The sequence below is a fragment of the Balearica regulorum genome, chromosome 7 (genome assembly GCF_011004875.1).
Source record: "Balearica regulorum gibbericeps isolate bBalReg1 chromosome 7, bBalReg1.pri, whole genome shotgun sequence".
NCBI classification, from domain to species: domain Eukaryota; kingdom Metazoa; phylum Chordata; class Aves; order Gruiformes; family Gruidae; genus Balearica; species Balearica regulorum.
The window spans coordinates 17495629-17522478 of NC_046190.1; the positions used below are offsets into that span (position 1 = coordinate 17495629).

Sequence of the window (26850 nt, forward strand, 5' to 3'; positions counted from 1 at the left end):
TGGCAGGAGGGCCTGTTGCAGCTGCAAGTCAGACAGTTGGTGCTGTAGCAAGCAGTCACTTGAAACAGCTTCAGGAGAGGCTGTTCAGCACAGCTGCCCTGACCAAAGATTAAGTGCAGTTGGTAGGAATGCCACAGCAGCCCTTTGTGCAACAGAATTCAAGACCTGAAACCAAACAGCTTGCACAGCTACAGGTGGCAACCCACAGAATTAATAAATTTGCCCAAAACATATATTTCAAAGATTTGCCCCAAACAAATGCAGAAATTGCATTCATTATGCAAATAAATACCTCTTTACCTTCCTCATAAACTCCCTTTCCAAAAGCAACACCAATGTGAGGAATGTAGAACTACCTTAGTAACACCACGGACACTGGCATGACGGTACTTGTGCATATCGACTTGACAGATGGTATTAACACTCGTCAACACATGATTCAGAGCATGAGCATGCCTCTCTGGATAGATCATCTGTAACAGACACTATCATAGTGCACATATTTACGAAATTAAGATTCAAAGACAACCTCCATGCTAGTTTTCTCTGACTTTCAGTGCTTCAAAGCATCCGCACACTTGCAGTGGGTGCAGCGTAGGGACTGAGGAGGTAGCACCAAGCACAGGAGCTGCTCAGCTGCCGGAAGCAGGAAAGCTGCACTACTGGATGCTGTATGTGATCTCAAATGCCTTGTCTCAAGGTGCAGCTCCTCTACATCTTGTTCCAGAGACTGCTCAGTTGTCACCAGCTCTGGCACCATGATCCACCACATAGTGTAAATGCACTTTGACTTTACAATCGTGATGTTTGTTTACAGTTCTTAGAAGTAAAAAGCAGATATGCTCTGAATTCTTGAAGAGGTGAAGTGTTTTCAGGCCTGACTATGGCCAACCTCTCGCCACACTAACAGCAGTATATGCAGCTTCCCTGCAGTATTTAACAGTTTAGGACTACTCAGACCGCTTCTCGCAGGTTATTTTATCAACCTTCTGGAGGACAGAGGGATGAAAGGGCATTCTCCAGAGTAGGTAGGTAGTTCAGTCTCCCTGCCCAAAGCTGTCTTGGTCTGGGCTGAGACTGCTGTTAAAAATTATAATAGAACAGCATTGCCTGATCTGTTTTTAAAAATATTTTATTTCATTCTTCCACAAGCCGTGCCTGATTTTTCAAAGTCTGAAAATCTCCTTCTCTTCCTAATAGTCAAGAGTTCTGAGGGGGGGAAAGAAGAGATTTTATGTATTTTACAGTTCTTATACTAGCTTTCCTGTTTTCCATTCTCCTCCACCCACTGCCATTGCACATTTTAGGTACTCTCCAATGATATCCTTGACAGAGCATTAAGTCTCAGTTTCTTTTTCACAATTTTGGCACTTCAGTTTCCTCAGACACCTGCTACCACAGCTCTGTCATTTCTCCTATTTAGTTCCTTACTGCCCAGTTTCATGGCTCTTTATTATTTTACAAAGCTCTCAGAATGCAGACAATAACCTAAAAATATCTTACCATTTCAGTTAATTTGCCTTACCATACATTTCATAAAAGTAATCAGATCCTTTTCTAAATCCCTGATCTGGCTGTTATAACTAATTACCTTTATCAGTATATATCTTCCTTATCTCATTCCTCTGGCTCAAGCAATAATACTCTGAACAAATACACAGGAATATAAGGCATATCCATGCTGTTGCTTTAATGAATAGATACGACAGTCCAAGATCATGGAAGTAAAAGGATTGTTTGTACTGCTTGAAATGTCAGCATGAACTACCAACTATACTCTTTTTATATTACTGGTAAAAATAGTGTTTAAGAAATTATTCATAACAAGATGGGTTTTGTCCACTTATAGCCCACAAATATATATAGATTCAAATACACACTGAAGAAAATTCTGAATTCAAATATTTCCTGTCATTATTTTGTCTTTTTAAAGAAATAGAAGTATGATTCACATGTACAGTTTTACAGGTATTCCCTGCTAGCCAATTCCTTTCCAAGGATTTATTGAAAATTACAGATAAAACCCAAATTTCAACAATTTCAGCTGTTAACCAAAAGCAGTACTAAACATGTATGATATACCTCCGCCACATTGGTACTTTATTGGGTTTTAACTTAAAAAAAAAAAAAAAAGCAAGCAACTCTAAGAAAACACTGATAAATAACAAATGTAGCTTTACAGATGATGTCTTTCTAGCAACACTTCTATACTGAGCTCAAAATTTTGCTCCTTTATTATGGCATATCTTTCTACTCTAATATTCTTGAGCATTGGCTTACTTACAGTAAAGCAATCCTGGGTCAGTTCAAGGGTCTAATTCATATGACGTTTGTGACATTAGCCTGAATCAGGTGCCTAAGGAAGACAAGAACAAGCGAATGGGTGTGGGTGGGTGCCTCCGTATGCACGCATAGGAACAGTACATCACCCACTGAGCTGGTGTAACACCCCAATGGACTGTGCTGGAACAAATAAATTTACACTGTGAACTTTGGTTCAGGAAAGTGTTGGTGGTATCAGTTCCATCAGGAATAAAAAGTAATAATAGAAATCTATAATTTCTTCAGAAATTCATGATACTTTGAGGAGTCTTTTTCATGAAAGGGGAAATTCTCATGTGAACAGAATGATGAAAGTAAACCAACCTCGAGGAAGGCTTAAGCTTGAAAGAAATCACAACTCTTCAGGAAGAGATACCTTAAAAATCAATAATTTCTCCCTGAAAGACTCTATTCTATCACTATTGTCTTCCTATTTGCTAACTAATATGAATATTTTATAGCAAAAGCTATACAAATAATATATACCTTGTTAAGAGTTTCAAATTATAAATAGTACATAGCAATCTAGTCTTCACTCATCAGTCTGTTTATAAACACATTCTCGACTCAACGTTATTGTGACAATAACAAATAGGACAATTTCAAATGTATAACAAACACATCCTCAGGCAGATCTCTACAGCACAGAGAAGTTTTAAGTACCCACGTCCATACTGCAGATGCTGGTAAAAACCACTAGTGTCCAGAAATTAAAAATCTTGTAAGACTATGTATATTATTTCTAAACTACCAGACAGAAACTTTCTTTATTCCTAAAATATTTTAGATTGTAATTTTCTCAATGCAATGGCCTTCTTCTTGTTCTCCATTAGAACAACATATAATGAAAAGGGATAATAGGACTACTACATGCTACTGCAATACAATGAATATTCAAATTTACATATATACATTTCTTTACATGTAGACTTCTATCAAATTTTCTTTCTTCTTTCACTTCTCCCTGAGTTGCCTTTGTATTTTAAATCTGGAGGGATGACAAAAAAGTAGAAAGTTATTCTGAAACCAGTGTTTGATATTATATGTAGAATTTTTTTCTTCTGATATACTCTGAGAGTAGAAAGGTGCAGGCTCTTATGACCACAAACTTATAAAATAACTCTATTAAATGCTGCACTACAGCAATCAATGATTCAAAATAGGATATATAAAAAATAACCACCCACTCTGATATAGTGTGGCACTCCTATTCATCTGCTACAGTTTTGTAGTCTTAATGCAATTAAAGTTACCAACTGTGTAAACATCTTCTTTGCAATGATTCACAAAATTTGCAGTCTTCGACAACAGAAAAATTTCATGTCTATAGTTACAAGTCTGAGCAAATTTTCTCCACAGAAGAGAATTTCACAGCCATATAGCACCTTTGGTCATAAAATGTTATCTTGTTATTATTTCAAATAGTAGTTTGCTACTTTTTTAATTAAAAGATAAAAATTTATTTCTTTAGAAAGTCCTCCATCTCCTTGATAACTTCACTGTCTTTTTTTGAAGGCAGTATTTCAAATCCACTATACTTTTGGGTGAGAAGAACTTTTGGAACTTTTCCTGTTCAGTGACATTTCTGCTCTCAGAAGGTAGTGTTAGGCAATTCCAGTGATCCAAGAAAGAGAAGACAGCAGTCTTAAGAAAAGAAAGTGAAGCAGTACAGATTACCAAATTGTGCCAGCAAAGAGACGCAGCAACCATTTTCCTTTGCTGTATGTATTACAGGCCAGTGCAGGAAAGAAGTGGTTTAAAAACTATTGGTTTTGCAGCGTTTTCCAGGTACTGAAGGCATCGTGTTATATGTAAACAGTATCAACGCTATACCAGAATAACCTAATTGTTATACATATTGTATAACATACATACATACATCCCTTTCGGTTTGTGCAACATTTTGTCTGTGTGAGTATACACAGCGATTTTGTCAGCAGAGACACAAACACGTTTAGACCATTCACTGTCTATGTCTGAATCCTGACTGATCCTCAGCAGGTACACAGAAAGGAAGGACACAAAACGTTTCTCCTTCCCCATCCTCCTCTGCCCCGTGCAAGTCTCATTCTCAGTGCCAGGGTAAATCCACACCCCAAACAGGAGGACGGACAGGGAAGCAAACTTGTCCAAGATTTAATCCAGTTGCAGCAAGAGATGAGGAGGATGGAGAGCAGGGTATACAAGCCCTGGATAAAAGTCAGAAACAAGAGTGGTTTGCCAGTCTGCAAAGAAGCCTGTGCCCCTGCGCCCTCCCTTCCGTGGTTAGGATCAGAGCTGGATTAAAGCTGGCCAGTTACGAGTATCTCCATTGCAGTCCCTCTTGACTGCTGGAAGGGGGTAAGATTTGCAGACCAAGCAGCAGCGCTATTCTTCAGAGTCACTGTGGCTGTCAGTTGGCTCCAACACAGGTCACTGCCTCCAAGGCAATCTGACCTCAAACGCTTTCAGTTTAACATTAAATAATTAGTCTGTCTGAAGGAGCAAATTTTGTGTTTCTGTGTGCATGTGGAACAGATGACAGTAAAACTGAAAAGCAGAAGTGCAGCTTTTTACACAGTGGGTTTGTCCCCAGAGAAATAAAACACATTTTCTCTGCAGCTGCTAAAATGAGTTTGCTCGGAAGCCCCTTCATGAGAAAATCCTACTAAATTTACTGTTCTCACATCTTTGCCTACCCCACAGTACATGCCTACACGTATGGCCTATTTCCTCCAGTGAGCCTAAAGACAAACCCAAATCCCATTCAATTAAATTTAGAGTTGCATTTTCAAGCGCATCTCCTACTACTATTACTATATGAACAACTTTGAACACGCCAGTTAGTATCTAAAGCAGTAACAGATTAAAGCTTTAAGATTTGTAGTGCAGTTGCTAGGAGTCTTCCAAAATTAACACTGTAGCATTGAGCCATTTGACCCACAGTGAGGAGACTAAAATTTCTGAAAATTAGTATTATTTAAAAATACTTGGGACAGAAAGGTACCTTCCTCTCGTCTGCTAGGACACAACTAAATGTCTACATGTAACTTTTCCTGTACAAGTAGTGTTTTCTCATTTAAAACAGCTTATATGCATCCTGGAAATAGAAAAAATCCATTCAAATTGACTAGTTAATACAAGACTGAGAGCAATGCTTGAAAAAAAACAGAGATGTATTATTTTAAACATGAAGCAGCAGTGTTTCACCTGTTTATAGGAATCAGGACGTAGTAAATATAGAGAATGTCTTGAGAAATCATGTTCCATAAACTCATGGTTTCCAAACATCAGCTATGGGACACTGAACGGTAAGTTAAGTAGGCAGTGTATCAACCGAAATAGAAATTGAGGGGAAACAAAACTATATCTAAATTGGCATAGTTTTAAACAATAGAGTTTGAGTGCTCTTTTGGCCTGGTACCAAGTCCCACAAATTTGCATTCAGACCCATATGATCAAGCACAAAACCCTCCCAGGCAGCATGTGACAGTCTAGTGCTAACCCTCTGTTTCCCCTCCACTCTCCATCCCCACAGCGTATTGCTGGCACGTCTTCCTACGGATATTCTGAAAGCAGAAGAGATCAAATACATACAAAATACTTTAAAATAGCAAGCCTTTAGGAAAAATTAAAGCCTGCAACATGGCTACAGATTCCAGTTCAGATTCGGGTAGTATGAATTTGGGCTGTTATCCAATTCAGATGTAGGTGGTATCAGTTTGAGCTATTTTCACTAAACTTCCACAGCCTTGAAAAACAGAACTGTAGCAGTCATTTCCTGACTTTCACGTGAACACAGACTGACCAAGCCAAATTCCTGCTACTGACCGGCAACGTTTACATTCACATTACACTGCTTCCATAGTTGGAGCTCTCACCTTTAGTGCTATCCCAGTAGTAGCCCAAAGTCAGAGCTCAAGCAGTAGACTAAAATTTTAGAGAGAGACCTTTACGTATGAATAAATACTCTCTTAGAAGCAATTATCAGAGATTTAAGACAGCATGTAGATATAGGCAGGGAGAAGTACCTCTGAGCTAGGTGAAATACTATGACCTCAAGACAGTAAAAATCAGACAGATATTTGAAGTGAATTTTCAATCATTTTACACATTGCTCAGGAGAGCTTACATTGCTGGTCTTTTGTCAGGATTTCCTGAAGGAAAAGCCAAGGAAAAGCTCACAAAGCTGTCTTTTTAAAAGTAAAACGTGCAACATCTTGTGGTTCCCCACATTCCCCAGAAGAGGGGAAGTCAAAATGAAAAAATACACTACCTACTTGGCAAGACAGGTGAAATCTACTTGAAGAATTCTTTCCTATAAATAACAGTTGCATCCTTGACTCCTGAGTACTTCTAAGAAAAAATTTTGGCACAATCTTCTCTATTAATGTTGGAAACAAAATTTTGCTAATTGAGAAGGGGTTACAAAATGGGTTTTCTAGCACGACTGAGACAAAAAGTAACTCCTATATGGTCATATTATGAATAAAATTGAAACCTAGTTATCAAACTGATTGCTCACTTCAAATCAGGTTTCTCAGCTGTTTTATATATATTGAAGGCACTAGACTGTATCTATGAGCATTAATGTAATCTGTAAAAAATAACTTCCTCTTGAAATAGTCATGCATAGTTCATTGAGATCCTTTGATGCAGCACTGTCTCCTCAAAGCATTAAAAATAAAAATAAACATTAAAAAGATTTACTGTAAATTGATTTTTTAAACTAATCTATTTGCAATTCTTTTTAGTCATCTTCTCATGGCTAAATTTTTGTGCTACATGATACAGTTCACAATTCTCTGCTTTTTATTTCAACTACGTGAAATCCTAGAAGTTCCGAAATGACAACTGAGAGCCAAGGCTGTACCTATACACTGGCTTGGACTTTTCACACTCTTTCCTGCAGCTTGATTGCCCATCTCTCCTGTGTGCCAGAGTCCCTGCCTGGGACACATTCCCAGGGTTTCTTGGCATGCAGAGGAGGCTACGGGCAGATGCTGTTGCATCACTGAGTCTCACCCCGTTATGCAGTCAGGATGTGGCTTCAGCTGCTAAGCCAGATCAGGAAGTCAAACAGGCCCCTAGGTTCCCTAGACTAAACATAGTCAAATTCTGTCATCCACATGAAGACAATGTCATGAATGGTCTTCATAAAAAGGTGTTAGTATCAAAGCTTAAGAATTTAAAAGGAAGATATGTACAGCTGATATTTTATATAATATTTAACACTGTGATATGAATATTAGTGATATTAGTAGCTTCAGCAGGAATCCCTGTCAAACCCAAAATCATCATACAAACCATGTACTGGAAGGTATTAAACCAGAGAGCATTAATTTCAGTGGAAATCAGAAAAAGCACTCATCAAAGGAGTCAGAAAGGAACCTTCAGCCAAGAAAAACCATCAGTCTTGTCTGTGATAGCAGTCAAACTCTGGATTTTAACTAATGGTTTCCCTACAATGACTGGCTCTGTACGAAGATGCTTGTTCTGATCTAGGAACACCACTTACCAAGGACTAAAATGCTTCAGACACGTCTTCCAATACCTTGTTTCTGTGCTACAGGAGTTTTCTGTCTACTCAGAGAAGCAAGTTCAAACCATAACAACAGGGTACAGGAAAGTGAAGCCCTAAGTAAACAGGAAATATCTGGCAATTCATAGCAAATTTTGACCAAATTAAGGTAGGATCCTCACAGTCTCAGAGTTTGTTCTACCGAGTCTGGTTTTGACCATGCCTCGATGACCTCACAGCTCTTAAATAGAAACCAGAACATGCCGCCAGAGTGAGGCAGCACGTACAAGGAATGCGCTGGTGGGAAATAAACAGCAGAAAATAGCAGAGGGGGTAAAAAATAATTTTAAGTTCTGAACATACAAAATAAAGAAGTTGCATTTTAAAATCTTTTTATTTATGAGCATAAATGGAGAATTACACAGTCATACTGGGAGAAGATCAGAGAGACAAACCCAGACTAAGTCACAACACTTGCGGTGATGAGGAAATTATGTCGCAATAGTCAGTGGCATTTAGAAAATCTGTCCAAGCATTTAGAAGGTCTTTTCAAAATTTCAATGGCATTTTCAGCATCAAAAATAAAAATCAAAAAGCATACATAGTCTGTCAACCATCCTGCTAAGGGAATTTACTAGCAAGCCCTGCATTACCTGTGTTAAGTAATGGTGTCAGGAATTTATCCTGTATCTTTTGGAGTCATATACGGGAAAATAAAGTTAGTGGCTATCTACGTAATCACAAAAATGGCAGAGCATATGTGAATGTAGGTTCTTAAAACATTAGATAAGAAAATACCATTTGGATAAAGGGCTTGAATGATGATGCTCCAGAAGACCAGTACTGCGGGAACACCTCTGCAAAAAGCCTCATCCAAGATGTCAAGATACATTCTCCTGGGACATCATTATGCCCCACACCCCTGGGACCTGTCCTTCAGCTGGGCAGCGCAGGTTGGTCCAGGCTGCTGGGCCACGTCTCAGCAGGTACCAGCACTTGCCATCCAGTGACCGTGCGTCCCACACTGTCCTCATTGGCCTAGATGTGCCAGGGAGCGTGGAGATGGCACAGTCATCCCTCGAAACAAATCCCCCCTGTGCCAAGAACGGCACTCGTGGCTGGAGAGGAGGGTTACATGTTAACCATCGCTATAGTCAAGATGTCACCCATGTGGTAAAACAAATCCCAGTTCCTCTTTGGCATTCTGCAAATGAGCATATTAGGTCAAAGGGGTTGCTGGGGTTACAACTACAAAAATAGCATAACATTATGTTCGCTGCGTGGCTCAAACCTGCCACTGCCTCCAGGCCCTCCCAGGGCTCCTGAAGAGGAAGGCAGGGTGTTTGCTGGAATGAGTGTTAGTGAGGCCCTGGTCCCTCCTCCAGCCAGGGCCCCCAGAGATACCCTTCTGGGGTGATGAATAATGCTGGAAGGATGGAGGAACTGCTGCTACTCACCTGCCCTGTCCCTGGTGCAGGCCTGCAGGGCCCTCCTTGCTGGCTGCAGCTGTAGTTTGCTCCTCTCTGTATGGACTATACAAAAACCCTCTTGACCACAGACAGGATCAGTCCCAATATGGGCCACAAGTTTGGACTCTGAAATCTTCTTGGGCAAAAGAAGAAGCCTAGGGCGGTTTTGGAGGTGTGTTCTGTATTTAATGTTTTTCTCTAGTGGTTGTCCTATCTTGTAGCATTCAACCAAGCTTTCTCAACACCAGGGTAGATGGCAAGATAGGCTGATTTGGAGGCAGACCAGAAAGAGCTAAGTGGGCTGTAGCAATTTTCTGGTGAGGCTACACTGTTTAGATCCAGATGTTTTTGATGCATGTACACATTTAAAGTGGAGAAGAGGAGGAATTTCACTGTAACTAGAAAGGCTTCACTTGACATTTGGGGGAGAGTGGCTTCCTCCTCGTAATTTCAGGACTTTCCCTGCACTTGACTCTCTATTGGTTTCCCAGAAACAGCATATTCCAAGGTGGCCAGGAAAAACCACTCTCTCAGATGCCTTGGGTTTAAGATAACAGTGGGATACTGGGTCCTGCATGTGCTTTTTGTGGGAGGAAGGGACTAATTTATTATTTGCGTGAGCAAAGAGAGCCAGCCTAGCCCACATCCCCTGGTGCTCTGCTAATTCTAAGCCAGGACTCTTCTCCCCAAGAAAAAATCCTGTATGTCTCAGTAGGAGTGGATATAAAGGGAAGTAAGATATGCCCTGTGTAAGCATTCAGAGGGCCAGGGTTGTGACAACAAGCATTTACCTCCTTTCCCTGTACTGCTTTCCATACAGGTGAAAACAAGCCCTGATGGAGTAATAGGAAAGGTTTATTTGGCTACAAACTGCTTGTAGATATTAAAGTGAAGCAAGGCTTTGTATTGGACCATGCACGTGCATGGAAGAAGCAAGCAGGCTGAGGTATGACCAGTGGACAGGCCCCATGGGAGATGCCACAAAATCTCATGAACAAGTCTTGTGCAATGGAAACTTTCTTAGGAGTAACTTCTTGTTAGCCTGAGCAGTCACACACCCTATTCCTCCTGCCCCATGCTGCACCCTCACAAACATCTGCACACCGAATCAAATGAAGGAACCAATGCAGTTAAAACCCCCCTTTCTGTTACTTTTTGCTAAATTGTTTGTAATGGACTCCTTCCCCAGTCCGTTTCACTGCACAGCTACGCAAACACTTGGGCCAGCACCACAGGGATGAGAGATCCTGCGTGAGCCGCACTGTCACCGAGCCCTGAGCACAGGGGACTTGGGCACTGCCATGAGCATGAAGCAGCAGCAGCAGCCCCTTGCCAGGAGCAGTGAGGTGACAGCGCTGAAAGCCCTCTGCACCAGGCACTGCAGAGCATTAAAACTAACCCTGTAAACTGCTGAGTCAGGAAGAAACAAGGTGAAACCAGCACAGCAGTGCAAATGACAGGCTGCCACCAAAGATCTCAAAGGGAAACAGCCTGGGATTTCTACAACAGCCAGGCAAGAGGCAGTTGCTGTCTAAGAGAAATCACTGCATGAGCCTACTGTGTGAATCTCATATTCTGATACGTGTTTAGATGTGGCGGGAAGATTATATAAGCAAAAAGTAAAGCGACACTGCAATTTATTTATACTTCACATTGCCAGAGTGTTAATTTTAACTACTTCAAAATTAATTTAATTTTCAAAATAACTTCCAGGGAGTAAACTTGCAACGGTGTCCAGTTCATAACCAGATAAAATGCAGGGTAGAATTCCAAAGATTTGTGTAGTAAACAGCATTCAACATTATTGTGTTATGCCTTAAAGCCCACAAACGTTATAAGACATCCCAAAAGGGGCAATTTGATCACTATGGGTCCTCCCTAGAGCAATAGTCTATGCAAATATGCAGTGATTTCCATGTTGAAAGCTCAGAAACCAAAAATGTCAGCCATGCTAAGATCAGAGCAATACTGTTATCAAAGACATAAATCTTGTGGCGGGCTCCTTTCCCATAGTCATCTGCACTAACCAGGAAAGTCTGTTTTGCTGCTACATTTCCACAAGAAAAAAACTACAGTCAGTACAACCTGGGGAAGAGACACATCCACATGAAAATCTAGCCTAAGTGACAATGAGAATCTCCCCAAGAAATACCTTTGGGTGTCCTCAAAACATATTGTACTTATCAAAACATATTAACATGATGCAGATGTACCTTTTTTTAAAAGGAAGGTATAGGTTTCCTACCTAGAGCAGCCTTAGCTTATAAACTAAGCTGCAGACAGGCCAAAGATACAGAAAGAGAGCAACAACAGTCATCCTCCAAACGTGCTGAATTCAAATTAATCAGCACTTCAGGATAAAGGTTGAACATTACTATCTGGTTACATTGCCCCTCAGAAAGAATCAGCTGCCTATAAAGTTCATCTTTAAAGAGTAAAAATGGTTGAGCCCAAGACTAAGCAAAAAAATCCCAGGCTCAGAGATATAAGAGCCATTAAACATGGATCAGCTGTCTACATCGTGGGTAGGAATGGCCTCACCCTGTGTCCCTGGAAGGATCTGGGTTTGCTCCTGCCTTAGTTAATAGCATGAGGAATTTTATTTTCCTGACAGTGATAATAGGGTGATTTTCTCTGGTTTTGCTGGAAAACCTCTGGGAATGGAAAAGTTCCCACAGCAGCATGTTACTACCTGGCACATCTTCACTGGGAAGTGCAGAGGGGTGGGGAGAAGAAGGGACCCAAGCACCTGCATCAGTCTCTGCAGCCTGCAAAGCCACCCGGGGCTGGACACGCAGCCGAGGGCAGGTTACCTGGCCCCGCCACAGCCCACTGAAGCTTATCAAAATCTAACCCGCTGTAAAACCAGGGAATCCGAACTGCTGGGTCACCTTCCTCCAAGGCCAAGCCAGTGCTTCCCCCCTAAGGCACTCCGAAAGGTCTAAAGGGAGGAGCGGATTACCGAGGCCTCACGTTTCCATTTCCAAAGGCTCCACCTCAGCTCCCGGTTCCGCAGCCACCTGTGCGCGCCGCCGGACGGGGCGGGGGCGGGCGGCGGGGCCGGGCCGGGCGCCCCGAGCACCGGGTCCCTCCTCTGCCTCTGCTAGCGCCTGCGGGTAGGACGGAGAGAGGCTTCAACAGCCCGACACGGCCGCCCGCCGCGATTTAACCCAGTGGAGGCTTTACTGGCAGACAAGTTTCCGCCGCGCTCCGAGTCACGGTATCGGGAGGGAGCCGAGCCGAGCCGTGCCCGGCAGGAGGAAGCGGCCGCGCCGGCAGGTGCCGGGTTGGGACGGGACGAGAGCAGTGCGGAACATGGACAAGCTGAACAAGCTGACCGTGCCGGCCGGGGAGAAGTTCAGGTAGGGTCTGGTCCACTCTCGGTCTCTTCCGTGAGTGGGGAGCGGGGCCGTGCGGGGGCTCCTGCGGGCACGGAGCTCGGCGGGGTCCGGGCGGGGAGGGGTGCCCGGGAGCCGCTCCCCGCACTGGAGTTAGGGGGGAGTGGGACACTCTGAGATGCAAGGAAGTTGGCAGAAGTTTTGGAGTAAAACGAAGTTATTACTGGTTGCCAGGGTGGTTCAGGGAAGTATGGAAGGTAAATACAGGTCTGGAGCAATCAATCGGACACAGATTTCAAAGCAAAATGTGTGTCTGCTTCATCTGTGTTGAAAAGAAGCATATTTTTTAAATATTGGCTTTCAAGGCTGTAAGAATATAGTCTTTGAGTCACTAAGATGCGTAAGACTTATGCAAATTACAAAAATGTACTTAATTGCTTAGTGGTTTAATCAGAATGTCCTATGAAGATGGCTTTTTCAGATAAGTTCTGTAATATTTCCTAATCTTCGAAAGAACTGGTGGAATAGAGGGAACTGGAAAATGGGAAATGTTCCTAAGTGAAGGAGAACAATGTTAAATACAGGGTTTGAGAGGAAAAAAAAAGCAGAAGCTGACCGTTACTGAAGTATTTTTAGCGTGACTGAATTGGTGTGCTGGTGGAGTTGGCACCTCAAGGCTCTTTCATCATGACCTTTTTTTTGTCTGAATAGTTAAAAGAAGTCCTGTTTCAGATTAAAGTAGCATAGAAACTTCCCCTGAAAAATAAGAATGAAATACTGAAAAATATTTTTTCCTAAAATAACTCATGCTTAAGCAGTCAATACTAATTTATAAACCATTGTCAAGTCTTTCTCCCTCTCCCCAGAAGGCTTCATGTAAATCAGAATTGCTTCCTGTAAAACTAGTTTTGATGGAATGGCATTTCTTGATATCCACTCTTTCCATACTATTGAAATATTGGCAAGGGGGCATGTGTATTCAAAGAGCTGCAATGACCTTTATGTTCCTCAGCCAGGCACACCTCAGGATGCAGACTGCATCCTACAGCCCAGGCAAGAACTCTGTGTAAGGCTGAATGGACAGGGGGAAGAAGACAATGAATTTCCTCATTGTCTGCAATTTATCCCCTTAAATAGTCTAAAATGGTCTAAATGGTGTTAGGGTTCAATGTTGGTCTGAACTAGCTATGTCAAGATAATAAGCAAAGTGATAGATGGAAAGCTTGATGCCGTCAAGACAGTTACTGGTACATAAAGACACAAAACACACACTCTCCACTGCAATAAAACTGTGGTCAGGATGCATCTTGTGCACCTTTGCAAATGATGAAAGCAGGATTACTTTACAGAAGGGGGCCTTCATGTAAGGGTTATAATGCTTCACAACTTGTTTGTGAATTGATTCAAAAGCTCTAAATTGGAAAGGCAGCCATTGCATCCCTGCTGCATCTTTACACTGGCTGACACTTTTCATTTTGACCCAAGTTTTAATATTGTTGTAAAATAAGGAAGAGGAGGTAGTAGCTCTGCCTTCCTGTATTATCTTGAACTATTAAAAGCTACTTTTTCTCTCCTCCTCATGGCCAACTCACCGTAGTTGTGCGAAGAGTGCAGAAGCAAGCATTTCTCAATCATGTGAGTGTTCTCACTGCGCACAGTGGAAGTGCATGCATGCTTTGATTTGAACATGTCAAAATACCTCCTTGGACAGAAACCTGGATATTTGGCTACATGGTCTTACTACAGTATCAGGATTTCTAAAACTTAGGGCAGAACTTTCCACAAGTACATATTCATAGTATAAATTTAAAGAGATCTGCAAGTATAGGAAGCGATCAGCATAACATGGCGGCAGCCTTTTCTTACTTCCTTGAAACAGCCGAATACCCCCTTCCGCTACGTGACTTGTTGACAGTGCAGTTGACTTCCCAATGTAGCCTCCTGTCTGCATGGAAGACACATAGATGGTTCAGAGTTTGTACTGAATGTTACATGAACTAAATGGTAACGTTAAAAACCTACCTTCCTCCATACGACAAGATGCAATGCCAAGAAATATTCTTACCAAACATAGTTTCAATTGGTGTAATTATAGTTCACATTTTTCTAAAGACAACTTTCTTAAAAGTTCTGCTTTGTAGCAGCAAAAATTAAAGTAGCACTGCTGTTGACTCAGTGTCTGCGAGTAAAGCTTTTGATTTTTTTAAGTGTAGACCTGAAAAACTAGATATTATGTGGTTTTGCTAAGCTCATGTATTCTCCATGGGTATATTTGAGCCTACCAGACCTAGCTTTTTGTTGCATTAGCAAGTCTTATGTCAGATCTCAATTCTTAACATATTCCATTTGTTTGTTTATTGCAACAATAAGAACTGTAAGTGTTCTTAGGTGCCTCTTTAACTACTATGTTGTGGTATGGACATTGTTTGCAGTTAGGTCACTTAATTTAATATTAGTTGGATAGGAATGCTGGAACTTCATGGAATTCTGCTGTTATTTTTATACAGTGTTTGTTATAAGGTATGCACAGCATTTTACAAGTATTCTCTCAGAGTACATTGTGTGTTCTAATTGCTTCTATACGGTAAGGAAAAATGAATTCCAATGCTTGGTTAGTTATTGTGAGATAATTTATGTGGTGCATACAAATAATTTGCTACTTTGAATGGTTTTCTACAGTGTGGAGTGAATACATGAGCAATAGCCATGCTGCCGTGACAGGATCTAGTGTGCCTTGATTTCAGCCTGAACTTCAGGAAAAAAAAAATGTATGCAGCAGGCAAATGTATACGTAAATAGATGCACTCACAATCAGGGATGGTAGGTGGCAAAGGTAACGGGAAGTTAGCAACTCAAAAGACTAGCAACTTGCAGACTTTTTCTGGTTCAACTTCCTTAGACTACGAGCCTGTGGTTCCTGATCTTTAAAGAATTTCTAGCTGCTATATATGACTCTGTTATAGCATCTCTTCAGACTTGCTGCATTTTTTTATTATGACCACAAACCTTAATAATGACCCTTTACTCATAGCTGTCTTTAGCTGTGTATTGCAAAGTCCTTTCCAAAGGCATCATTACCACCACTACTGCAGTGACAGGCAAACCATGGCACTAACCAGAAGCATACCACATGCTTTGACTTGCCTAAGGTCATGCAGCCAACAACTTCCAGATTGCAAACAGACTTTTCCAAGAGCACAGTTTCATGTTCTTTTCAGATGACTTCATTAACCTGCAGCAGTTCTTCCCCCCCCCCCCCCCCCCCCAAATCCTTAAAATCACTATCTCCAACCATACCTCCCAAATGAAAAGCAAGTGGGGAAAAAAAGCAACTGACTTTTTTCCTCAGGTCAGACAAGTGTGTCAATTTATTTGCAATATTTTGTTTTAACATCCCTCGCTAAACAGAAAGATTTAAGTCCTAATTCTACAAAATTCACGAGGAGTTTCCTTAAGGCCTGAATATCTGTTAGTTGTCTATGAAATTTGAAAGTATTTATGGTCTTCGCTAATCTTCCACTGATAGAGATAGCTTGACTGTAACTACTAGGTCTTTTCTTTACGAGAGGATTTTCTGGTACTGTTTGCTCTTGAAAGTGTATAAGCAGAAAATTAATGCATTTGGGAGTGAAGTGATATTTAACTGTAAACTGATACCTTCTAGGTATAGGATGTTGTATCATAGGGAATATTTACTTTTTTGAGAAAATGAATGGGGAATATCTGAACATTAGTTTTGCACTGTAAGAAAATATTTTATTACAGTAGTTCTACTAATTCCTGTTAATAGTGAATTGTAGCAGACTTCGAAACTTAATCTGTTTTTTTTTCAAGTCAAACTTTAACATAGTTTATTGCATCAATGGACTTGAACAAGACAAAAGAACCAAAATAAACTCAAGCAGGAAAGAAACTGGAGTTTCTACGTAAGCTAGAGAACGTTCCCCATGACAGAACTGGGCATCAAAGTCCACATCCAACTCTAACTTCTGTTCCCCCTTCTAGTTATATCGACTTTGGAGGAAAGGGTAGGCGAATGCCCAGTTAGTTGTCACTGCTCAGTGGTCTAAAGGCCCAAATCAGAACTGTTCCACATAGGAGATTTTTCCAGACCAATCCCTTCTAGTTACTCATCGCTATCTCACAAGCCATGCTCTTCTACCTGCTCAGTTCTCCTTTAGCAAAAGTCTCATCTGCCTCCACCCTCAGGCCCTAAGGGCGTAACAGCCATGAAGGTCTTCTGGACACCACCCCTTGCCACCTCCAGCAGCCTTCTGTCTCAGCTTCCAGTTTCTCCTGACAACTTTCCACTGCACAATAACACTTTGTCATGACAGCAGCTTTTGTGGTGCACACACATTTTAGCCCAACAAAATGTAGGCTGAATGTAAAGTCACATTAAATAGCAGTGCTGACTGTATGCAGTGTTTAAAGTAGAATTTCACAGGCACGGGGGAAAAGGAGGTCACCAGCTATGTCTGCCATGCTGATGAGTACAAACAAAAGTTCTTCCTATAGCATTGTTAGGTCCAGTTTGCCATACAAAGTATGGGATTGTGATTAAATGACAAAGCTGTATAATCTCTATTTCCTCTAGCTTTCTGTTTAAACAGTTCATGAATCTGTCTCACCTCTGGACTTTGGAATTGAATGAGATACAAAATGCAAACTTTCCCAAATACTGCTGTAAAAATCCCTTCTTTCACTCCCAGTGTGGCTTTCCCAGTCAAATCCTCCTACTGCTTCTCCCTCCACCCTTGCTTTGGCATAGCATAGCCTCCACCCCATCTGTATTTGTGCTCCTTTCTTCCCTTCTCTCCATGCAAGCGTTTCATGATAACAATCCCTTTAAAGTTTCTTTTTTTTCTTGCTTATCATCCTTCTTTCCAGCTATGTCATCCTGTCTGGACCAATCTCGAAGACGCCCTCATCATAAAAAAACAAAACAACAAAAACAACCCACAACCAAAACCCACTACCTTTTTTTTTTAAACCTAAATTACCACATAGTAAATTATTCTCATATAGAATTTTCTGCTTATGATACTGTTTATAGAAAAGTGTGTTTAAGTGTGAGTGTGATCTACCTATGTTTTAAATGAAAATATGGCAATGTGGACAAAATGATGTAGTGTGATACCGAAACTCTGAAGAGCCCTGGTTTAACCTCTGTGCGTAGGTAGCAGTGTAAGAGCATAGTTCACAAGATCAGCTGTGCTTATATAGTGCCTATAGTTTCATTCTAGCTTTTTTATTTTTTTAAAATAATAAATGACCATTAGCCAACCAAATAACCCAATAAATTAATATTCTTGGCCATGAGAAAAAATAATTCCAGCAAACCTGGCATAACCATTTTTCACCTTTACTTTAAAACTGTATGCCATACAGCTGTACAGAGTGCTAAATATTAAATCATAATATGACACTGCAGGTACCCAGTGATATGTTGATCCCAGAACAAAACATTTTTGTGTTTTACAAAATCATCCAAAACCTACATACTGCATACTACATTATAATGTGATAGATGCTTTTCTTTTGGAAGGCAAATATGCTAATCATAAAATCTTGGAAAAAAAACCTCTCCACACTGTTATGGCTTGTGTCAGCATATGGGAAGAAAAAATTAGATTATCAAGAGGGGGGAAAAAAGAGTTCGCACATTGGTAGAAGTCGCTACAAATACCTCTCTATTTGAAAATAAGTATTGGTTTTAGTGGCTTCTTTGTCTCGCCTTGGAAAATGCCTCTGCTATTTGATTATCTCTCTGAGATCTGTCTGATAGTCTTGGGAAGCAAAGCTCTTGTAAGTCAACAGTTGAACAAGTTAATCAAGAGTAATGGAATCAAGATTTAGTTCTGCTTTTGGTGAATTTAGTTTTGGAAAACCATTTAACCTGATCAAAAATCCTGACTGACCATATTCAGGGTTGTAACAGGCCAGGCAAGGTATAACTGAAACCTTTTTAAATATCCAAAGAATTCCATTGGGTTTGCTTTCTGTTTATAAGGTGAGTGAAATCTGGACTTTCAACACTGCAGGCAGTTCCAGCATCATGACCAAACCTAGAGGAAAAAATAAGCTTTCAATTATCTGCAGAACAGAAACTGAAAAAATTACAACTTAACCTTAACAATGTTACGTTAACTGAATTTTCTGACATTTAAAAAAACGTGAATGTCTCCTTTTAGTTTGTTGGACCAGTATAGTTCAGGATTAAACTGTGCTTCTCCACTGTAGTCCATTACTGTATGCACACTGCAATGAGGGATATTTGTGGCCCACTCTATTTGATGTATTTAATGGAAATGCCTCAAAACTACTTCTTTCATGTGTAGAATTTGACTGCAGGAATCAGTTAAAAGTAATTTTTAGTTGTCTTCAGATGGCTAAATCATCTTTTGCAGATGATTTATAAGTCTCTGATCGTGAGAAAAGAAAGAATGTATATGCTTACTACATAGGGGTTTTTTCTTATACATTTCATGTGGTTTTTAAAATGATTGCTGCATTAGAGGACTGATTTTAGTTTTATATAACATCTTTTATAGTCTAAGTACCCTAAAGCATGTCACAATATAATAGGTAAGTAAATATCTCTTTTGCAAAGCAAATACCACTGTTTTTATGCACTAGCAGACAAGAGAATTAGAAAACTGATGGAAAAGAATGGCTGAAAGTGACAGTATTTCCTCATTTGGCTGTAGGGAACCATCTCAGATTTTTGTTAGACTGTGGAGGACTTTACATACTGTGTAAAGAAGTTTGTTTTGTGACAGCCGTAGTAAATGACTGAGGGGTAAAAGAAGCATGGAAATTCTGTTAGCATCTTTATTCCTAATCTGCTAGTATATATATTTTTGACAAGTTTGTTTTCTGGACATAAACAAAGCCAGACATGCAATGACACAGGTTTGTGACCTCAACATAAATGATATACTACACTGTAAATACTTTAGAAAGAATTAAAATAATGCATCCCAAGACAATTATATGAAAAATATGAGTATATATTTTTCAAGCTTAATGCAGGGGCAACTGGGTGAAGTAGGCTATTAATGCAAGTGGCTATACTATATGGCTAAATGATTACTTCATGTTTTAAAATATAGACACTATAGGCATCTGTGCAAGAAGCACAGAGGCAGCTAAGTGCTACTGAAGCTGTAGTTACGTGGCCAGCTTAACTTGGCATAAGTTTGAGTTGCTGCCAAAAGAGTAGGTCCCTTTCTTCCATCCTCCCAATGCCCCTGCTTGCCCTGGCACTCGTCTCCATCCTCACAGTGGCACTATGGTTCCCATGGCCATGCAATGAAGCTCAATCTGATCCTGCTGATATCTAAATTGGCAAAAGAAAAAAGAAGTTAGTTTCCCAGCTGGAAGTTTCATGATTCATCATAGCTGGGTAAGCACTGAGGGCAGATAAGAGCAGAATTTCCCCTTTTGATGGCAGCCCATGCGCACTCCCTTAAAGTGGCCGTATAACCCTAGGGACCAAAATACTTCTCCAAAGTTCTAACAAAATTTGATAGACCTCAGTACAGAATAAACAAAATGGATAGATCCATGAGTAGCCTCAATTAGATCCCTGCCAGTGCCACCCCCACCATCTATGGTGGATATAATGCTTCTGTAGCTTGAGCAAAAACACTTTCAGCCCAAGTACAGCAGTGTTTGTTAGTCTTCATCAGATGTGTCAAAAATGCGTCCATTATCCTGTACCCCTATCACTTTGATTCTAAAGAGGTGGTAAAATCACTTCAGCTAAAGGGAATTCAATGGTAAAGGCATTCAATTTAATAGTTTATAATAAGTTAATGCTAAAGGCATAAAATCTAACATCTGCAATTTTTGCTATAAGCTTTACATGACTTGAACAAAAATTCCCAGAGGAAATTAGTTGCTATACTTCAGTTGCTAATGGGTAAGAAAAAATTGGAAGTTAAAAAAAAGTTATGCTTTAGAGAGGAACAAGAGAGAGTTCCTGTCTCCTTCCAACTTGGGCATTCCTGTAGAAGGGGGAAAAAACTTGTCAGAGAATGGAAAAGGAAGTACTAGGCCATAAAGGGCAGTTTAAAACCCATTTGAAAGTCCAGCTGGGGGCGGGGGTGTGTCCTTTACACTTACTCATGCTGTATTCATGAACAGAACCAATAATGCAATACTTCTTAAGAAAAACTTTGGCTCTACAAAAAGCAATGCCAATTTATAAAAATCCTAAAATTAGTGATTCTCTTAACTTCTTAAATATACTCAGTGTATCTAAAATCTGTATACATAAAAGCTACTGTCTTGTGAATACTGGGCAGCATTAAGATACCTGGGATTATTTGGTCTCCAGGAGTAGGCTAATGGGTATGCTTAAAGTTTAAGACCACATCTAGAAGCCCTGCTCTGTTTTATTTGGCTGTCAGAGCACTATTTGTTAGAGCAAATGCAGATCATTACATGTATAAATGCACTTTTGGTTTAAGGAGAAGAGTTAAGAGGCTGTTCAGAAAAGCCTCCCTTTTCTTTAGTGTACACAGCACCTTGCCTTCAAACTATTAAGCCCACAAACTATTAAGCCCGCGGAAAAATCACATCATTTTTTTTATCCTTTCACAGTCTGTGAACTTACTGGATTAAAATCACTACATTAGAAATGTATTTTTGTAGCAATCTGAAATGACACAAAGACACTGATAAAGACTGCACTCAGATCATGAAGTAAATTTATTCATCTCATTCCATGGTCTTATACACCCATGTCAGCAAGACCTTAATACAAAATTTAAGTACTTACCTAACTTTAAGGTAGTTGAAGTTACATCTGGCTAAATCTTGGTCAAGCCTCTTACATAGTTAGACAGACTTTTTTGATGTCCTTCAATAGGTGACCTGAAATATAAACAGCAGATTTGAAATTTGTGGAAGAGGAGGAAAAACATAATAACTCGCTCTGTTGGAACACCAAATCAAAATTAAGCCTTCATCTTTCTGTGTTCAATTCACTAGGTTTTCTTACTTTTTCATTCACTTGCATGTCCTCCATGTGCCTGTAGTAGTCTTTTAATCTACATGCCTGCAGGAATGACAGAAATGTTATCTTACCTTTCAAAAAAATGCTTGTAGAATGCTCGTGACCAACAGTAATGTTACCACTGACAGGTAGTAATTTTCTGGGTCCATACCAAGTCCTGTCTTTATTCACTTCCCCGCAATGACTTTGTGCTTCCTCTTTTTGGTGAAATATAAAAACCACTTAACTCTTTTTAAATTTCTGCCCTTGCTGTCCTTCACCTACCAGGCTGTAGGGTACCAGTCTTTCAGGAAGGTACAGAGCTCAGTTATTTTTAACTGGAATTGTATTTTAGAGTAACCCAATGTGTTTCATTTCCTTCTGCTGCTTGCAAACCTTTCAGAAGAATGGAGTAAGCTTTCTGTATGTAGCTTCTGTGTGAGGTTTTTGGATTTTAATGCATCAGCTCATATCGAGACAGCTGGTACATAAAAGGGATCAGTTAACCAAAAAGACTCAGAACAGAGTAGGTCAGTTACAGAACAGAAAATATCTTTTAACTTTTTGTGTCAAGAAGTGACATACAGTACTCACTTAGCATATCGTAATAGCTAATTTTTCTGTGTACTACTTATAGTATCACTATTATTCAGATGGGAGAAAGGGGAGAGCAAAATGGATCAGAGGGAAAAGGTGTCCAAACCTGAAATACCTTCAGCTGTTATTATTTAATAACATATCCATATTTTTAAAAGTTGTACTAAAAAGAACTTGTCCATCACTGCTTTCTGATATTCAAAAACAGCTGTGAAGTCCCCACAAGTAGTAAAGAAAGATAACAGGAACCAGGTCTACTATTCTTCTCTGGTAAATAAAAGAAAAAAGTAATTGCAAAAAAATACTGTAAAACTTAAGCACATGAAAACTTTGGAATTAATATACTGTCCATATACACTCAGAATGAGCCTCAGCCTTGATCTAAAATGAGGAAGCAGTTGCACGAAGCAGTTGGTGTCATTGATAGGGCTTTAGTTGTCTCAGCCCCACCGATAAATCCACATAGGTTCTTTCAATGCACAGAATTCCCGGTCACCTCGAAGTAATTATACTATTTAATTTCATGTTAGGACTGATTTGTGTCAAAGATGTATTAAGCCTTTACATACTACATATTCTCATTTACTTAGTCTATGTTAGTACTTACTAGTACAAGAGAGATTGATAGCTTCTTTGTGAAGATTATGTAGAGGGCATATGAAGATGAAAAGTGTAATCAATATTTAGCCTTTCTGTGCTTCTTTGTGTACCATGTAAACACACACCTGTTCTTATTATGGGTTTTGCCTTTAGACAAAATAGTGGACCATTGAAAAGTGAGCAGAATAGGCTGTTATTCAGACTTTTAAAAAAGTCAACACTCTTGACAGAACTAAACTATTTTTAGCCGTTTCCTCTTGTGCATCTCATGAACACAGCAGAAGACAATTTGTTGTTCCTTCTTCCTCTCAGATAGGTGTCTGTAATTGACTTCTAATAAGCAAGCCTCTTTCAACTTTTCCTCACAGCTTTGAGATAGCACTATAGATAAAGATCAAAGACTTGGTGCCTTGAACTGATGCTTTGGTGTCACAGGTTACCACCTCCAGCTCCAAACTTCCTCCTCTCCTATCATGAAAGGCATTGCAGGGGGTCCCTGCAAAGTCCCCAGAGTGGATGAGGGGCAGTAACCCCCCATCCTAGACCAGCAGCAACGGAAGCAGTTTATCAGACTGAACCTCAAGAATTCAGCTATGTCTTTATGCATTATGCCTATGTAACAGCCATTGAGAGCACCAGCTCCAACCCAGCCAGCTGATGCGAGCCTGCATCTCCTCGCGAAGGAATTCCACTCTCGCTGTTGCAGGTAGCGCGTGATATAGGGGTGTGTGCATGTGAACATCTGAAGTACCTAAAGGAGGCCCAGCCAGAGAAATTAGATGCTTTCTGTATTTGGGAATTTACTTTTGCTTTCTACTGAGCAATTAGAAGGGAGGTGGAAGGGGGTGGAGTTGTTTTATATAATTAATTGGGTTGTTTTAGATCCATAAAACTGGCAGGTAATACAAAAACACTTGTTATGAAGACACTCACCCAGTTCACTGAGATCCATGTTCTTCCACAAAGACGGTGTCAGGATCACTGTGTTAATGGAAGCCTGTTGTAAGAAAGGTGGTACTTTTCTTGCTCATTAATTTAGTTAGAAAAGATAGTTCAAGATGAGAGCTTCAAGCTTTTCAAAATCTCGGGTGGTACTTCTACAAATCCCCATCTAGGTTCCTACCCCAAGCAAGCAGGAGTCTTCTCCTTTGTCCAGAAACAATAACTTTCTTAATATGGTCACCTGCACACCTGTTTATAAAACTAAAGGCTAATAGAAACACAAAATAAAGAAACACAATAAAGAATAAAGAAATACATAAATTACTTTATACAAAATAATAAAGAAACACAAAATAAAGACCAGCTGAGGAGAAAGTGGTGGAATAATTGTGCTGTGAGAAACAGTAGAGGAGGAGGCTGGGCACACTATTCCTTCTGTAGTCATGTTTTAACATGATTTTTTTATATATATATAAATTTCAGAGGTAGCTGTCATAATTTTTAATATTCTGCTCTTTAAGTTTTGAGGTTTATCTTCTAATAACTTAGGTTTTTTTCTCCAAATTCTATTATACTACTATGCTCTTGCCTGAATAACAAGAAATAACCACTTTTTATTTTTACGTGATCTGTTATGCTGCTTTTCTCAAGACAAAAATGAGGGCTGCACCTACCTACAGTCTTTTTTAAGTGAATGGAGGTAGTCATGATCTTCAGAAAATGGGACTTTCTAGACACAGAACTACAGGGTGCCCACTCAGTGAGAAACAAATATACCCAAAAAGGAATAAGAACTGAAACTGGAGTGCAAACTGACTGATTTACAGTGTGATGATTTTATTTTTTTTTAATTACTATTTTGAAACCAATTCAACTTCATCAGTTAAAGATCTAACTGATGTTAGGAGGATGAGAAGGAACATGCAGGCCACTTAATATTGAATGTGTCAATATTGCTTAAAAACCTTCCCTTGCAGACCTGTCCGAATATATCCCGTTCAAAATTCTGCCCTCTTTTAAGTAAGGAAACTGGTCCATGAGAGCAGATGGGGATTTTTCAAGAGGCACAAAAGATAATTCAGACAGTCCTGTAAGTACTGAAAATTTAAGGAGGTATAATTCTAGTCCTCCAGATAAACAGAAATAAGCATGCTTGCAATATAGAAAACTTCCTGTGATTCATTTAAAACTGGTTTTTGTTTTGCCACCACTCCCTACTGACGCTGCAGTCAGCCCTGTTTCCAAAACTATTACCAGCACCACTCCCAACTGCAAGTGCACACATCTGTGCTCACCCCCAGATGCACTGAAGCAACTGTGCCTGGTCTTCCCAGCCCGGACACCATGCAGTGTACTCTTACAGCAGAGGGGTGTCCCTTGCCACGTGACGTAGGAGCCATACAGGTGAAATACTGACAAGCAGAGCATGCGCTGAAGGTTTCCAAAGTACTGGATGCACTGTGCACAAGTTGGTGACTGGTGCTGTTCCAGCACGCAGGAGATCCCCCTCTGTCCCCAAAAGCGGGAAGAGGCCATGGCTGCTGAGGAGCCATTCATGCTGACTGCTCTGAGCCATAATAGACATATTTACATAATACATATTTGTAAATGTTTTCACAGATTTATAATACTGATAAATACAATTTCTCAAAAATTAGTCTAAATGGTAGGATAATTCCTTATTACACACATCTGTCTGAAATTAAGACAGATTTCTCTTTCTCAAGTCTGGGCACTTCGTACCTCATCTCACATCAGAGTTGAAAGCTTGTTACACACTTAATTCTTCTTCATGTTATTTATATTTTTCTCAGAAATTGTTTTAACTTTGGAAAGCTTTTGTGGGATAGCATGTATGCAAAAGAGACACAAGCTTCCAGCAGATGTTTGAGAGTGGGGATGTGTCACAGGCTGGGTCCACCCATCGCCCTTCACTTGACATACATTCTTCATATGCTGAGCTGTGACCAGATCAAAGAGAGAGTGGTTTTGTTTCATTTTGTTTTATCTCAAGGCAGCTCTGCCAGTCCTTGAGCACAGCTAGGTATTTTGTGACATAGCAAATTCTTCTTTCAGGGTATATTGTATCTGCAATGGTAAACCTTTCCAGCTTCCTTTACATCTGTATCACAGATAGCGACCTCTTTGTCAATGCGTCTGATAATCCTGAATTGTTGGAGGACAAAATTGATAAGATATGGAAAATAGTAACACAGGGCTAAAAAGCGTTTCCTTTTAGGATTCATTGAACAATCTTTTTTTGTTGCTATTCACTCCAACATGTAGAATTTCTTATGTATTTGTTAGAAACTTAAAACTTTGTAGAAGCACCTATAGCCAAGACTTCCTAACTTCTCCTCTGGAGAGGTTTGAAAAATCTATTCCATGTGCAGTGAGCTCCTGATGAAAGGGTCCCATCCGGTTCATACCTGTTACAATTAAACTGGATAGCTGTGGGTTGCTGAAAAGTGTTGTCAAAGATTAACAGCGACACAGACTGTACCTTTATCTGCAACCCTGATTTTACATAAAAAGCTCTCAACCAAGTTGAATGAAGAGTTAGTAATTAAGAAACAGCTCTTAAGTGTGACCTCTTAACTATCTTTAACTAACTGCAATGCAAGGTAAAACTAGCATTACTTATTATTTTCATTTACAGTATTTGCTGATTGAGGTCCTTGAATGTTTCTAGTATCTGTTCATCCCAAGAGAACAACTAGAAAATAACCATTAGTTGGTAACGAGGTCTTGACTCAGACGTGTCGTGAAGAAAGAAGGTTGTAGTTACGTACCTGAAGCAAGGGCTGTCTGCGTTGGGCCACAGTAGCCTCCATTTCCTAGATACTCTCGGGGCTGCTGCTTTGATAAGTTCCTCCCACAATGAAACTCTACTTGGAGTATTGTCTTAAGTAAAGAAAAGTATTTGAGAGCTAGTCAGACACGCAAATCCAGGCAAAACCTTAAGTATATAAATGCCCTTCTGTGCTTCACTTTCTTCATCACTCTGGAATGGCCTTTGAACTTGGGTTTGAGACTCTTACGATTTGAAGAATCCTCTTGCTTTGCTATCTGCCTCTC

General features: G+C 40.0%; 1 protein-coding gene across 5 annotated transcripts in view; it reads left to right on the forward strand.

Moving 5' to 3' along the window:
* The window catches only part of BLNK (B cell linker), a 104140-nt gene that overhangs the window by 41582 nt on the left and 35708 nt on the right, over nucleotides 1-26850 (forward strand). The window contains exon 1 of one of the 5 annotated variants that reach the window (XM_075758199.1): nucleotides 12375-12653. The exons of 3 other annotated variants lie outside the window; for them this stretch is intronic. In XM_075758199.1, the coding sequence (XP_075614314.1) occupies nucleotides 12607-12653 (47 nt within the window). In that variant the 5' untranslated portion in view covers nucleotides 12375-12606. Of the gene's footprint in view, nucleotides 1-12374; nucleotides 12654-26850 lie in introns of those variants that run through there. One more of the 5 variants, XM_075758200.1, reaches the window with a different exon arrangement.